Source organism: Anolis carolinensis, unplaced genomic scaffold (assembly GCF_035594765.1).
Source record: "Anolis carolinensis isolate JA03-04 unplaced genomic scaffold, rAnoCar3.1.pri scaffold_8, whole genome shotgun sequence".
NCBI classification, from domain to species: domain Eukaryota; kingdom Metazoa; phylum Chordata; class Lepidosauria; order Squamata; family Dactyloidae; genus Anolis; species Anolis carolinensis.
In genome coordinates this window covers 9526770-9541576 of record NW_026943819.1, presented here as the reverse complement: position 1 = coordinate 9541576, position 14807 = coordinate 9526770, and the positions used below count along the sequence as shown (strand labels likewise).

The 14807-nt window shown below is 41.9% G+C and overlaps 1 protein-coding gene across 5 annotated transcripts in view; it reads right to left on the bottom strand.

Moving 5' to 3' along the window:
* The window catches only part of dock5 (dedicator of cytokinesis 5), a 147434-nt gene that overhangs the window by 111681 nt on the left and 20946 nt on the right, over positions 1–14807 (bottom strand). The window contains exon 1 of one of the 5 annotated variants that reach the window (XM_062960856.1): positions 2995–3260. The exons of the other annotated variants lie outside the window; for them this stretch is intronic. Within the exon in view, the coding sequence (XP_062816926.1) occupies positions 2995–3037 (43 nt within the window). The 5' untranslated portion in view covers positions 3038–3260. Of the gene's footprint in view, positions 1–2994; positions 3261–14807 lie in introns of those variants that run through there. 5 annotated transcript variants of the gene reach the window in all.

Below are 14807 nucleotides of genomic sequence, written 5' to 3'. Positions count from 1 at the left end.
CTAAGAAACTCCTATAAAATTCATGGGGTCACCATAAGTCAAGTTGAAGGAACATATAACTCATATACTTCCGTATTTTTAATTCCCAGTCCCTGGCATGCATTGGATTCCCTGTTACAGTCTGATCTTGTAATATGGAGGAGGAAGGGAAAGGAGAACCAGTTGGCCATTCATTCATTCTCTCTCTCTCCTGCTTCCACAAGATCCTGCCCATAGCAGAGATAAAGACCTGTTAATGGGTAACCCATTGCTTACAAGGATCTTGGAAGAGTCTCCCTTACAAAACCCAGGATGAGCCTGCAGCACGCACATCAAAAATAAGACTATGTCTGCATCTACACTGTAAAATTGATACAATTTGACTCCACTTTAATTGCCATGGCTCCTGGAGTTGCTGACTTGGGAGGCACCGGCACTCTTTGGCAGAGAAAGCTAAAGACCTGGTAGAACTATGAGCCCTTCTACACTGCCATATACAATCCAGACTATCTGCTTTGAACTGGATTATATGATCATGTAGACTCATATAATCCAGATCAAAACAAATAATACGGCCTGGGTCCTCTGGAGGAGGAAACCGCCCTGGGTCCTCTGGAGGAGATTGAGCGGTATATAAATAAAGTTTTATTTATGTATTTATTATTTGATAATCTGGATTATATGGCAGTGTAGAAGGGGTCTATGTCTCCCAGGGCTACATAGTGTTGAAACATGGCAATTAAAGTGGTGATAAACTAAATTCATTCCATAGGCTACATGCATCCTATAATATATCCTAATACATACACAGAAGAATAGGGGGAAGTTGTTAATTTGACAGAAACACTTTTAAGTCTGGATCTACACTGCCCCTATATCCCAGGATCTGCTCTGAAATGGATTATATGGGGCCCCTTCCACACAGCTGTATAAAATCCACATTGAACTGGATTATATGGCAGTGTGGACTCAGATAATCCAGTTCAAAGCAGTTTTGTGGATTGTCTGCCTTGATATCCTGGTTTATATGGATGTGTGGAAGGGCCCTGAGTCTACACTGCCATATAATCTGGGATATATAGATATAATCCAGATTATCAAAGCAAATAATGCACATTATCTGCTTTGAACTGGATTATTGGAGTCCACACTGCCATATAATCAAGTTCAAAGCAGATAATCTGGATTTTATATGGCTTTGTAAAAGGGGCCTACGGTCCCTTCCACACAGCTGAATAAAATCCCAGATTATCTGCTTTGAACTGGATTATATGGCAGTGTGGACTCAAGGCCCTTCCAGACAACCATATAAACCAGAATATCAAGGCAGAAAATCCCACAATACAGTAGAGTCTCACTTATCCAAGCTAAACAGGCCGGCAGATTCGCTTGGATAAGCGAATATCTTGGATAATAAGGAGGGATTAAGGAAAAGCCTATTAAACATCAAATTAGGTTATGATTTTACAAATTAAGCACCAAAACAACATGTTATACAATAAATTTGACAGAAAAAGTAGTTCAATACACAGTAATGCTATGTAGTAATTACTGTACAGTAGAGAAGACTCACTTATACAACGTTCTGGATTATCCAATGCATTTTTGTAGTCAATGTTTTCAATACATCGTGATATTTTGGTGCTAAATTCATAAATACAGTAATTACTATGTAGCATGACTGCGTATTGAACTACTTTTTCTGTCAAATTTGTTGTATAACATGATGTTTTGGTGCTTAATTTGTAAAATCATAACCTAATTTGATGTTTAATAGGCTTCTCCTTAATCTCTCCTTATTATCCAACGTATTTGCTTATCCAACGTTCTGCCGGCCTGTTTAGCTTGGATAAGTGAGACTCTACTGTATTTACAAATTTAGCACCAAAATATCATGATATATTGAAAACATTGACTACAAAAATGACTTGGATAATCCAGAAGCTTGGATAAGCGAGGCTTGGATAAGTGAGACTCTACTGTATCTGCTTTGAAACGGATTATCTGAGTCCACACTGCCATATACAGTAGAGTCTCGCTTATCCAACATAAACAGGCCAGCAGAACGTTGGATAAGTGAGTATGTTGGATAATAAGGAGAGATTAAGGAAAAGCCTATCAAACATCAAATTAGGTTATGATTTTAAAAATTAAGCACCAAAACACCATGTTGTACAACAAATTTGACAGAAAAAGTAATTCAGTACACAGTAATGCTATGTAGTAATTACTGTATTTGCGAATTTAGCACCAAAATATCATTATGTATTGAAAACATTGATGACAAAAATGAGTTGGATAATCCAGAACGTTGGATAAGCGAATATGTTGGATAATAAGGAGAGATTAAGGAAAAGCCTGTTAAACATCAAATTAGGTTATGATTTTAAAAATTAAGCACCAAAACATCATGTTGTACAACAAATTTGACAGAAAAAGTAATTCAGTACACAGTAATGCTATGTAGTAATTACTGTATTTGCGAATTTAGCACCAAAATATCATGATTTATTGAAAACATTGACTACAAAAATGAGTTGGATAATCCAGAACGTTGGATAAGCGAGTGTTAGATAAGTGAGACTCTACTGTATTCCAGTTCAAAGCAAATAATGTGGGATTTTATTCAGCTGTATGGAAGGGCCTTCAGATACCTCAGTTCAAAACAGATGTGGGATTTTCTTGCTATTCCGGGTTATATGGCTGTGTGGAAGAGCCCTGTTGGTATCAAGGACGGGGAAAGAAATCCAAGAGGTGGGGAATTCTGAAAAGGGCAAAAGGAGGAAAGAGGAAGAGTTGGAGCGAAAGGAAAAGTACTGGCAAAGAAGAACAAGGGAGGTAGAGAAGACACGGAAATGAAGGGCGGGCGACACGCGTGTTGCACGTGGGAACAGTCCGGGGAGAAAAATAGTCAAAGAGGAAAAAGGGAGGAGAGGGATAGAGAGCAATTCTGAAGAGGGGCGTCACGTGGGAACTGTCCCGGGTTGGCACGCGTGTCAGGAGCGGGTCACTCACCGACGCCGTACTTCTCCCGCTTGGTGGGGATCCAGCGGGCCATGCCGGGTCTGCTTGGGTTCTCCGCCCCGGCTCAGCCCCCTCCGGCTCCGGCCGCCTCTCCTCCGGCCATGCTGAGCAGGCAGGCAGGCAGGCAGGCAGGAAGGGCGCTGGGCTGTCCCGCCTTGGCAGCCGCAGAGCCGGGGGCGGAACAGTCCCGGAGCCCTTCCCCGTTCCCAGGCCCAGAGCCAGAGGGAGAGAAGGAAGGAGCCCAGGAGGAGGCAAGCCCAGGAGGAGGAGGAGGAGGAGGAGGAGGAGGAGGAGGAGGAGGAGCATTGCCCCTTCTGCTGCTCGTGGGGGCAAGTCCAGCCCCTTGAGCTGCTTCAGCCTCCTTCTCGGGAGGTTTGGAAGCAGAAGCTAGGCGGCCATCTGTCGGGAGGGCTTTGATGGTGTCTTCCTGCCTGGACTCCTTCCACACAGCTGTATAAGATAAACATTGAACTGGATTATATGTCAGTATGGACTCAGAGCCCTTCCAGACAGGCTCTATATCCCAGGGCCCTTCCACAATATCTGCTTTAACAATAGAGTCTCACTTATCCGACGTTCTGGATTATCCAACACATTGTTTTCAATGTACCTGAGGGACCACCTCACTCCCTACAAACCCCAAAGATCCCTCCGTTCTGAGGACCAAGACCTGCTGGAAGTCCCCAGTTTTAAGACCTTGCATCTAACAACAACCAGACGCAGAGCCTTTTCAGCAGTGGCGCCATCTCTCTGGAACACCTTGCCACCTGAAGTTCGTGCCTTGCGGGACGTGTCGGCCTTCCGCAGGGCATGCAAGACACATCTGTTTCGACAGGCTTTTGAGTTCTGTTGTTGAAGTTTTAAAAGGTGCTTTTAGGATGTTTTAAAGATGTTTTTAAGATGTTTTTTAAATTGTTGATTTTAGCCGGTTCTTGTAAGCCACTCCGAGCCCTAGGGGAGTAGCGGCATATAAGTTTGAAAAATAAATAAATATTTTGGTGCTAAATTCGTAAATAAAGTAATTACTACATAGTATTACTGTGTATTGAACTACTTTTTCTGTCAAATTTGTTGTATAACATGATGTTTTGGTGCTTAATTTGTAAAATCATAAGCTAATATGATGTTTTGGAGCCTCCGGTGGGTCAGTGTGTTAAAGCGCTGAGCTGCTGAAAGGTCCCAGGTTCAAATCCGGGGAGCACAATGAACGCCTGCTGTTAGCTCCAGCTTCTGCCAACCTAGCAGTTCAAAAACATGCAAATGTGAGTAGATCAATAGATACCGCTCCGGCGGGAAGGTAACGGAATTCCATGCCGCCACATGACCTTGGAGGTGTCTACAGACAGCGCCGGCTCTTCGGCTTAGAAATGGAGATGAGCACCACACTCCAGAGTCAGACACGACTGGACATAACGTCAGGGGAAAACCTTTACCTTACTAATTTAATGTTTAATAGGCTTTTCCTTAATCTCTCCTTATTATCCAACATATTCGCTTATCCAACTTTCTGCCGGCCCGTTTAGCTTGGATAAGGGAGACTCTACTGTAATAATAACTTTATTCTTGTATCCCGCCACCATCTCCCCGAAGGGACTCAGGGCGACTTACGACAGGGACAAGCCCGGCATACCAACATATCTTCATAAAAACAAGGGTTAAAAACAGCAGTTAACACAATACAGCAGTAAAATATGCACATTGAATACAATTCCTTAAAACTTAACATCTATTGCACATGGAACAAATGCAAGATACTTCACTTCGGAAGAAAAAATGGAAATCAAAGATACAGAATGGGGGACGATGCCTGGCTCGACAGCAGTACGTGTGAAAAAAACCTTGGAATCCTTGTGGACAACAAGTTAAACATGAGCCAGCAATGTGATGCAGCTGCTAAAAAAGCCAATGGGATTCTGGCCTGCATCAATAGGGGAATAGCGTTTAGATCCAGGGAAGTCCTGCTCCCCCTCTATTCTGCCTTGGTCAGACCACACCTGGAATCACATTGTGTCCAATTCTGGGCACCATAGTTGAAGGGAGATGTTGACAAGCTGGAAAGCGTCCAGAGGAGGGCGACTAAAATGATCAAATGTCTGGAGAACAAGCCCTATGAGGAGCGGCTTAAAGAACTGGGCATGTTTAGCCTGCAGAAGAGAAGGCTGAGAGGAGACATGATAGCCATGTACAAATACATGAAGGGAAGTCATAGGGAGGAGGGAGCAAGCTTGTTTTCTGCTGCCCTGAAGACTAGAAGTGGAACAATAGCTTCAAACCACAGGAAAGGAGATTCCACCTGAACATCAGGAAGAACTTCCTCACTGTGAGAGCTGTTCAGCAGTGGAACTCTCTGCCTCAGAGTGTGGTGGAGGCCCCTTCTTTGGAAGCTGTTAAGCAGAGGCTGGATGGCCATCTGTCGGAGGTGCTTTGAATGTGATTTCCTGCTTCTTGGCAGGAGGTTGGACTGGATGGCCCATGACGTCTCTTCCAACTCTACTGTTCTATGATTCTATGACATATAACAAAAGGTGACTAGTGCAAGGACACTAAAAGGGTCCGTAAGTAAAATCAGGGCAGGAAGGGACAAACTAGGGTTCCATTAACTGGGTTATTTGAGTCCACACTGCCATATAACCCACTTCAAAGCAATGTGGGATTTTATAATGTGGGATTTTATACAGCTGTGTGGAAAGGGCCCAAGGATCCAATCCCAAATTTTCTGTTTATCCCTGATTATATGGCAATACGAACTCTCAAGTCAAAACAGGTACGTTTTTTAAAGTGTAACTCCAGCCAATATACTACAGTAGAGTCTCACTTATCCAACGTTCTGGATTATCCAACGCATTTTTGTAGTCAATGTTTTCAATACACCATGATATTTTGGTGCTAAATTTGAAAATACAGTAATTACTACATAGCATTACTGCGTATTGAACTACTTTTTCTGTCAAATTTGTTGTATAACATGATGTTTTGGTGCTTAATTTGTAAAATCATAACCTAATTTCATGTTTAATAGGCTTTTACTTAATCTCTCCTTATTATCCAACATATTCGCTTATCCAACGTTCTGCCGGCCCGTTTATGTTGGATAAGCGAGACTCTACTGTATATGGTTCAATGCTACAGATTAATGGGAGTTGTAGTTCTACAAGGCCTTTCATCTTCTCTGCCAAAGACTGCAGGCACTTCATCAAACTACAACTCCCTGGATTCCAGAGCATTGAACCATTGGTCAAACTGCATTCATTGTACAATGTAGATGCAACCCTCAGGCCCCTTCTACACTGCCATATAATCCATATTATCAAATCAGATAATCTAGACCAGGGGTCCCCAAACGTTTTAAACAGGGGGCCAGTTCACGGTCCCTCCGACTGTTGTAGGGCTGGATTATAGTTGTAAAAAAACCTATAAACAAATTCCTATGTACACTGCACATCTCTTATTTTGAAGTAAAAAAAAAAAAACAGGAACAAATACAGCCTCAATGTTAATCAGAATCATAATAAAAATAATAAAGAGGGTTGGAAGATACCCCTTAGGTCATTGAATCCAACCCTCATCTACCTTTGTGCACCAAAAGCACAAGCAAAGCACCCCTGACAGATGGCCACCCAGCCTCAATGTTGTTAATAATGATAATAATAATGCATCACACAGCCCTAAACGCTTGGGAACTTGTGATTTGTGATACGAAATCCAGCATATATATCTCGTTTGCTGTGTTATACTGTGTCTTTGTGTCAATAATAATAATAATAATAATAATAATAATAATAATAATAATAAAGAGGATTGGAAGAGACCCATTGGGCCACTTAGTCCAGCCCCCTTCTGCCTTTGTGCACCAAAAGCTCTAGCAAAGCACCCCTTGATAATTAATTAATTAATTAATTAATAATTAAAATACCATTATAAACAAGCAAAGCTCTGGAAGGCGCACACCGGGCAAGGGAGGAGGCGGGGGCCGGATAAATGGCTTCGATGGGCCGCATGTGGCCCCTGGGCCTTAGTTTGGGGACCCCTGATCTAGACTAACTACTTTGAACTGGATTATATGAGTCCTGCCATATAATGCAAAGCAAATATTCTGGATTTTATATGTAGGAGGGGCCTACATTAACCATGCATTCACAATGAGATGGTCTTTTGACAAAGGGCATTTTGGAGAGCATGCATTAGCCATTGTTTCTGGTGTTTCAAAATGGTGCACTATCCCTTTAAATCAAGGCCTGCTCACACCTGGTCAGCTGTGTTCAGAATATGTAGCTCAAGGGTTTGTTGCATGCATGGTGCATTAGTCATCCACTTCTGGATGGTATCGGGCTGTTTCTTTCCTATCCAAACAGACATGGTTTTTGCACAGCTATGCCTCCTTCTTTGGCTTCCAAGCTGCCTTCTTCTTGCTACAGGCACTGTATTCATGACTTTTGTTGCAGTTGTTTCTCTCAAAATCCAGCATTAGAAGACTGCATTGGCCAGGTTGGCATATTTTAATGAACAATGAGTCCAAGAGAAGGCAGTTTGCACAAGCAAAGACCATGATTGATCTGCAATTTAAACCCAGTGACCACAGTCTAAATGTGCATCTACACCACAGAATGAATGCAGCTTGAAACCACTTTAACTGCTATGACTCAATACTGTGAATTTGCAAAATGTTTAGCCTTCTCAGTCAAATAGTGTTAGGTTAGACTTAATTGCAACTTGCAGGATTCATTTGCATTGAGCCATGGCAGTTAAACTAGTTTCCAAGTGCATTAATTCTCCAGTGTAGACACACCCTATATCAGATACAGTAGAGTCTCACTTATCCAACATAAATGGGCTGGCAGAATGTTGGATAAGCAAATATGTTGGATAATAATGAGGGATTAAGAAAAAGCCTATTAAACATCAAATTGGGTTATGATTTTACAAATGAAGCACCAAAACATCATGTTATACAACAAATTTGACAGAAAAAGTAGTTCAATACGCAGTAATGCTATGTAGTAATTACTGTATTTATAAATTTAGCACCAAAATATCACAATGTATTGAAAACTTTGACTAGAAAAATGTGTTGGATAATCCAGAACGTTGGATAAGTGAATGTTGCATAAGTGAGACTCTACTGTAAACACCATAGCAATTCTGTTTCTGGATAGTCTCACTACATAAATGAAACTACAGAAACTGTTCTTGAGGTTTCTTAAATGTCTCAATGTCATTTGATTCCATGTATATATACATGTATACAGTAGAGTCTCACTTATCCAACATTCTGGATTATTCAACGCATTTTTGTAGTCAATGTTTTCATTGCATTGTGATATTTTGGTGCTAAATTTGTAAATACAGTAATTACTACATAGCATTAATGTGTAATGAACTACTTTTTCTGTCAAATTTGTTGTATAACATGATGTTTTGGTGCATAATTTGTAAAATCATAACTTATTTTGATGTTTAATAGGCTTTTTCTTAATCTCTCCTTATTGTCCAACATATTCGCTTATCCTACGTTCTGCTGGCCAGTTTATGTTGGATAAGTGAGACTCTACTGTATATGTACAGAGGTTTTCTCCTGACACAAAGTCTAGTCGTGTCCAACTCTGGGGGTTGGTGCTCATCTCCATTTCTAAGCAGAAGAGCCGGCATTGTCCGTAGACGCCTCCAAGGTTATGTGGCCACTAGCATGACTGCATGGAGAGCCCTTACCTTCCTGCCGGAGCGGTACCTATTGATCTACTCACATTGGCATGTTTTCAAACTGCTAGGTTGGCAGAAGCTGGAGCTAACAGTGGGTACTCACTCTGCTCCCAGGATTCGAACCTGGGACCTTCCGGTCTGCAAGTTCAGCAGCTCGGCTGTTTAATCCGCTGCGCCATAAGGGGCACCGGTGTGTATGGATACATACACAAACACTAATCAAAGTCCTCTGTTGTAGAAGATAGTAAAAATATAAGATAACTTAAAATCACAATAATACAATAACATAATGAAGAGAAGACTGGCAGATAAGCCATTGCATCTGTTCAGATAATAGCAAGGTATTTGTATAAAAAGAAAGTGAAGGAAACTCTTTGGCTATAGAAAAATGCAAGAACAAAGCTTTGGAAGTTTGCTTAGAAATAGAAAGAAAGAGTCCATTGCCACCTTCTGGGTACAGCAGGAAGTGCAGAAATCAACCAAGAATTAAAATCAACTCCACCTCCTCCAAGGGGAACTGAACCACCTAAATTGGATTCTACTGGTCAATAGATACCCCAGCATAGACAGCAGAAGAGCTGCATGGCCAAGAACAAGCCATGAGAGTCAAGACAAAGATCCACCCAGAGGAAAGGTGTTCTTACCATACATCAAGGGAACCACTGACTGCATAGAGAAGCTGATGAAGAAACACAACCTACAAACTATTTACAGACCCACAAAGAAAATCCAACAAATGCTATGTTCAGCGAAGGACAAGAGGGATCCTCTCACTTCTGCAGGAGTCTACTGTATACCATGCAGCTGGGGACAAGTCTACAGAGGGACCACCAAACACAGCAGCATTGCCCAGACACGAATAAAGGAACATGAAAGGCACTGCAGACTAATTCAACCAGAGAAGTCAGCCATAGCAAAGCATCTGATGAGCCAACCTGGACACAGAATATTATTTAAGAATATAGAAATGCTGGACCACTCAAGCAAACACCATGTCAGACTATACAGAGAAGCCATTGAAATCCATAAGCATGTGGACAATTTCAACAGAAAGGAAGAAACCATGAAAAAGAACACTGGTTCAGTATTAAAAAAAACAGTGGATGTGGCTCTTAATGAGACATGCCACATTATCACAGGATGTCCACTCCTGGAGAAATTACCTGTTTCCCCGAAAATAAGACAGTGTCTTATATTAATTTTTGCTCCCAAAGATGGCTAGGTCTTATTTTCAGGGGATGTCTTATTTTTCCACAAAGACGAATTCACATTTTTGGTTGAATTTTTAAAAGATGAAAATGTATTATCTACTGTACAGTAGTTGTCATCACAAAACAGCATAACCAAACTGTGAATCCTTTCAAGAATTTCTATATTATATTTTATTGCTATACTGTTTTAAAATTACTGTTTTAAATTTCTGTTTGTATGTAAAATTATGTTGTTGTTGGGCTTATCCCTGTGTAAGCTGCCCTGAGTCCCTTCTGGGAGATGGAGGTGGAATACAAGAATAAAGTTATATTATTATTATTATTATTATTATTATTATTATTATTATTATTATTATTATTATTTCTAGTTACTACCTTTATTTCCATGTACAACAATCTATGGTATGTACATTTACCGATCCTGCATGCTTCCAAACAAAAACTTTACTAGGTCTTACTTTCGAGGGAGGCCTTATATTTAGCAATTCAGCAAAACCTCTACTAGGTCTTATTTTCTGGGGATGTCTTATTTTAGGGGAAACAGAGTATACTGTTTAGCCGGCATTGCACCATCTGACATCCGCCAGAAAGTGGCAGCCAAGGAAAGGACCAAGGCATTGACATCTCCAGCCCAAATCCTGTTTGGGTATCAGCCAGCACACCAACACCTTAAATCAAGAAATAGTTTTTGAAGATCTACAGAGCTACTCGCAGGAATACCTCAGCAAGCGAGAGTCCAAAAGTGGCAGGCTAAAACCTGGAACCTCAATCAGTGGCTGACGCCGGATGAGAAACTCCCTCTTGAGCACACAGAAGACTGGGCGACTTGGAAGACGCTGGACAGACTGCGTTCTGGCACCATGAGATGCAGAGCCAACCATAAGAAATAGGGCTACAAAGTGGAGTCCACAACATGCGAGTGTGGAGAAGAGCAAACTACAAACCGCCTATTACAATGCAGCCTGAGCCCTGCCGCATGCACAATGGAAGACCTTCTTACAGCAACACCAGAGGCACTCCAAGCGAGCAGCTTCTGGTCAAAGGAAATCTTGTATAATGCCAAGTTGTTGTTGTGTTTTTTTTAAACTTTGTGTTTTCAAATACATTACAACTTATACCCTCGATTAGCTTTTGACACGATAAATAAATAAATAAATGCTAGGGAATCCTGGAAACTGTAGTCTACTTAAACTTTCCACTTTTGGGAGCGGAAGATTCATCCTTTTTAGAGTCAGGCAGTCTTGTCAACATCCAGTGCTCTTTTCAAAATAAAATAAACTCATATGTAGACCTGTTATGACTCTTTATTCACCCTAGATGGCACTCGGTGACAACTGTGAAGCATTTACATAAGCTTACAGCACAGAGAACTGTCATGTTGAGTGGGAAACTAGGGGTGCATCTATACTGTAGAATAAATGCACTTTGGCGTCTCTTTAACTGCCATGGCTCAATTCTCTGGGGTTTTGGGTCTTGTCATTTTACAAGGCTCTTGGCCTCCTCTGTCACAGAGCCCTGGTGCCACACCAAACTGCACTTCCACAATTCCATAGCATTGAGCAATGGCAGTTAAAGTGGCATTTAAGTACATTAATTCTACAGTATAGCTGCAGCCATCAATCCACATTCAGCCATGGAAATATCCTGGGTGACCTTGGGCAAGTCACTCTCTCAGCCACAGAAGAAGATAAAGGCCGACCTCCTCTGGACAAATTCTACCAAGAAATCCCTGTAATAGGTATGTTTTAGGGATGCCATGAGTCAGAAATGACTCAAAGGCACAGAGAAACACAAAATGATGGAGGAACCAAACCCCACTTCAGCTAGGAAGCTAAGCAAGGTCAGCTCTGGTTAGTATTGGATGGGTGACTAACAACCAATACCAGGTTGCTATACTCATCTATATATATAAAATGATAAAGTTGTTTGCGCAGTGACTATAACAACAAAACTAAACATCCCAGAAATACGAAATTTGGCAACACAATGCAAAAGGCTTGCCTCCAGGTTACAACAACACAACCACACCACAAAACCACAATCCAGACCCACAAAACTCACAACAACGCATCATGCAATAACAACACAACTAAACGCCCCAGAAATACAAAACTTGGCAACACAATGCAAAAGCCTTGCCTTCCAGTTGTAACAACACAACCACACCACAAAACCACACAGGACCCACAAAACTCACAACAACTCATCGTGACTATAACAACACAACTAAACACCTCAGAAATACGAAACTTGGCACACAACTAAATGCCCGAGAAATACAAAACTGGACAACACAACACAAAAGGCTTGCCTCCCAGTTGTAACAACACAACCACACCACAAAACCACAATCCGGACCCACAAATCTCACAACAACGCATCGTGACTATAACAACACAACTAAACACCCCAGAAATACAAAATCTGACAACACAACGCAAAAGCCTTAACTTATCCAACCTTCATGACCACAACAACAACAATAATAATAATAAACACCTACACAGGCAAAACAAAAAAAAAAGACTATTGTACCACAATAAATATATAAACCGCACTCAGCAGAATCAGACATCACAATTAACAACAAACCAAAGACAACAGAGATCTCAAGCAATTATCAATCAACACAAAAATTAACGACGGTAACAGACTTCAAATACTACTACTAATGTGACTATAAGGAAGGGAGGAGGTCACAGCATAAATACAACCTAATGTAGACTGACCAACACCACCAGACTAACCCACAGCAAGTGTGCTATAATTTAGGAAGGAACTGGAAGCTGCAGACCTGTATGGACAAGTGTTGCTATTGTCCTTGTTATTTGTAATCAAGTTGATTTTGATTTATGGCAATCCTATGGATGTCATGGGGGCTCCCGGTGGCGCAGTGTGTTAAAGTGCTGAGCTGCTGAACCAAAAGGTTGCACGTTCGAATCTGGGAGCAGATTGAGCACCCGCTGTTAGCTCCAGCTTCTGCCAACCTAGGAATTCAAAAACATGCAAATGTGAGTTGATCAATAGGTACCGCTCCAGTGGGAAGGTAACAGCGCTCCATGCAGTCATGCCTATGGCCACATGACCTTGTAGGTGTCTACAGTCAACGCCGGCTCTTCAGCTTAGAAATAGAGATGAGCACCAACCCCCAGAGTCGGACACGACTGGACTTAACATCAGGGGAAACCTTTACCTTTACCCTTATGGATGTCATAACGAACTACTTCTTTGGTTTTTCAAATCCTCCTACAGCATGATTTCCTTCTTTTCCATTTCTAGCATCAGCTGCAAATAAAATTAATTTCTTTTGATCGGCTGTCCTCACTGTCCAGCCTTTGCAACCATACACTCCATGCAGAAATCTCTTTTCTCAACAAGCATCAGGGGGAAAAAACAAATCCTCCTTTTCTGCAAATAGGCACTGGATGGCAGTAAAGCGCCTGCAAAAGAAGACAAAATTTTATGGATGAATCAGCAGCAATGGCAATTTTTTACCTACTGCAAAGAACAAGAGTCACTTTATGGTCAGCACAACTCTGTGAAGAAGTTGTAAAACAGCTTAGATCAGTCACCTCACAATCTGATGGCCTTCTGGATGTGCTGGAGTATAACTCCCATCATCTCCAGCCAATGTAGACAAGGAGCCTTCCGCACTCTGCTACCCACTTGAGAAATCAAAAGACAGATCCTGGACTTGGCGCCTTTTCCATAATTAATCTCTTGCTTTGCTAATATGATTATTTCCCCCTTTGCCACTTGTTCATCTGCCTTTCAAAATTTCGAGGTTATTAAAAATGCAGGCATGCCTCACTCTTCGTTGTCATGAGCCAAAAGGTATAGTTTGCCTTTCATGCTTTGTCCTTGGAGGGTTTTTTTCACTCTCAAATGCAACTGGAGTCCTGGCAATGAGGCCTACTTAAGGCACAGATCAATCAGCATAATGACTGCATAGCAATTTCCTGCCTCTTTCCACTGTGACATGAGACTTCCCAAAGATGGATGCATTTCTATCAGGAGAGAGCTTTTATCTCAAGTCTTCTCAGCAATAGGCCTTTCAGCACTGCTGGTTTGATATTTAATGCCTATTATTTATTAGCATTGTGGTTTAATGGTTTGAGCATTGGGTTGTGGCTCAGGAGACTAGAGTTCGAACTCCCACTTGGCCATAGAAGCCCAGTGGGTTGGGATAGACAAGTCACACTCTCTCAGCCTCAGAAGCTGGAGCCCCCAGTGGTGTAATGGGTTACACCCTTGTGCTGGCAGGACTGCTAACTTGAAGGTTGGGTTGCTGACCTAAAGGTTTCCGGTTCAAATCCAACCCGGGGAGAGCGTGGATGACCCTTTGTCAGCCTTTGCCTTTCCTTACCGATGATCTAATGAGACCATCTAGATCAGGGGTCCTCAAACTTTTTAAGTGGAGGGCCGATTCACAGTCCCACAGACTGTTGGGGGGGCGGACTATGATGAAATAGTCCAAAATTAGGATTGTTGTTGTTGTGTGCCTTCAAGTCATTTCAGACTTAGGTCAACCCTAAGTTTAAAGTTTAGGACAGAGGCCAGGTAAGTGACCTTGGAGGGCCGCATCCAGCCCATGGGCCTTAGTTTGGTGACCCCTGATCTGGATGAACTCATAAGACCATAGGTAAGCAAAGAGACCTCCAAAGACCAGGTAGACTTAGGTCAACCCTATGTCTAAAGTTTAGGACAGGGGCCAGGTAAATGACCTTGGAGGGCTGCATCTGGCCCATGGGCCTTAGTTTGGGGCCCCCTGATCTAGATGGTCTTTGGAGGTCTCTTTGCTTACCTATGGTCTTATGAGTTCATCCAGATCAGGGGTCACCAAACTAAGGCCCATGGGCTGGATGCGGCCCTCCAAGATCACTTACCTGGCCTCTG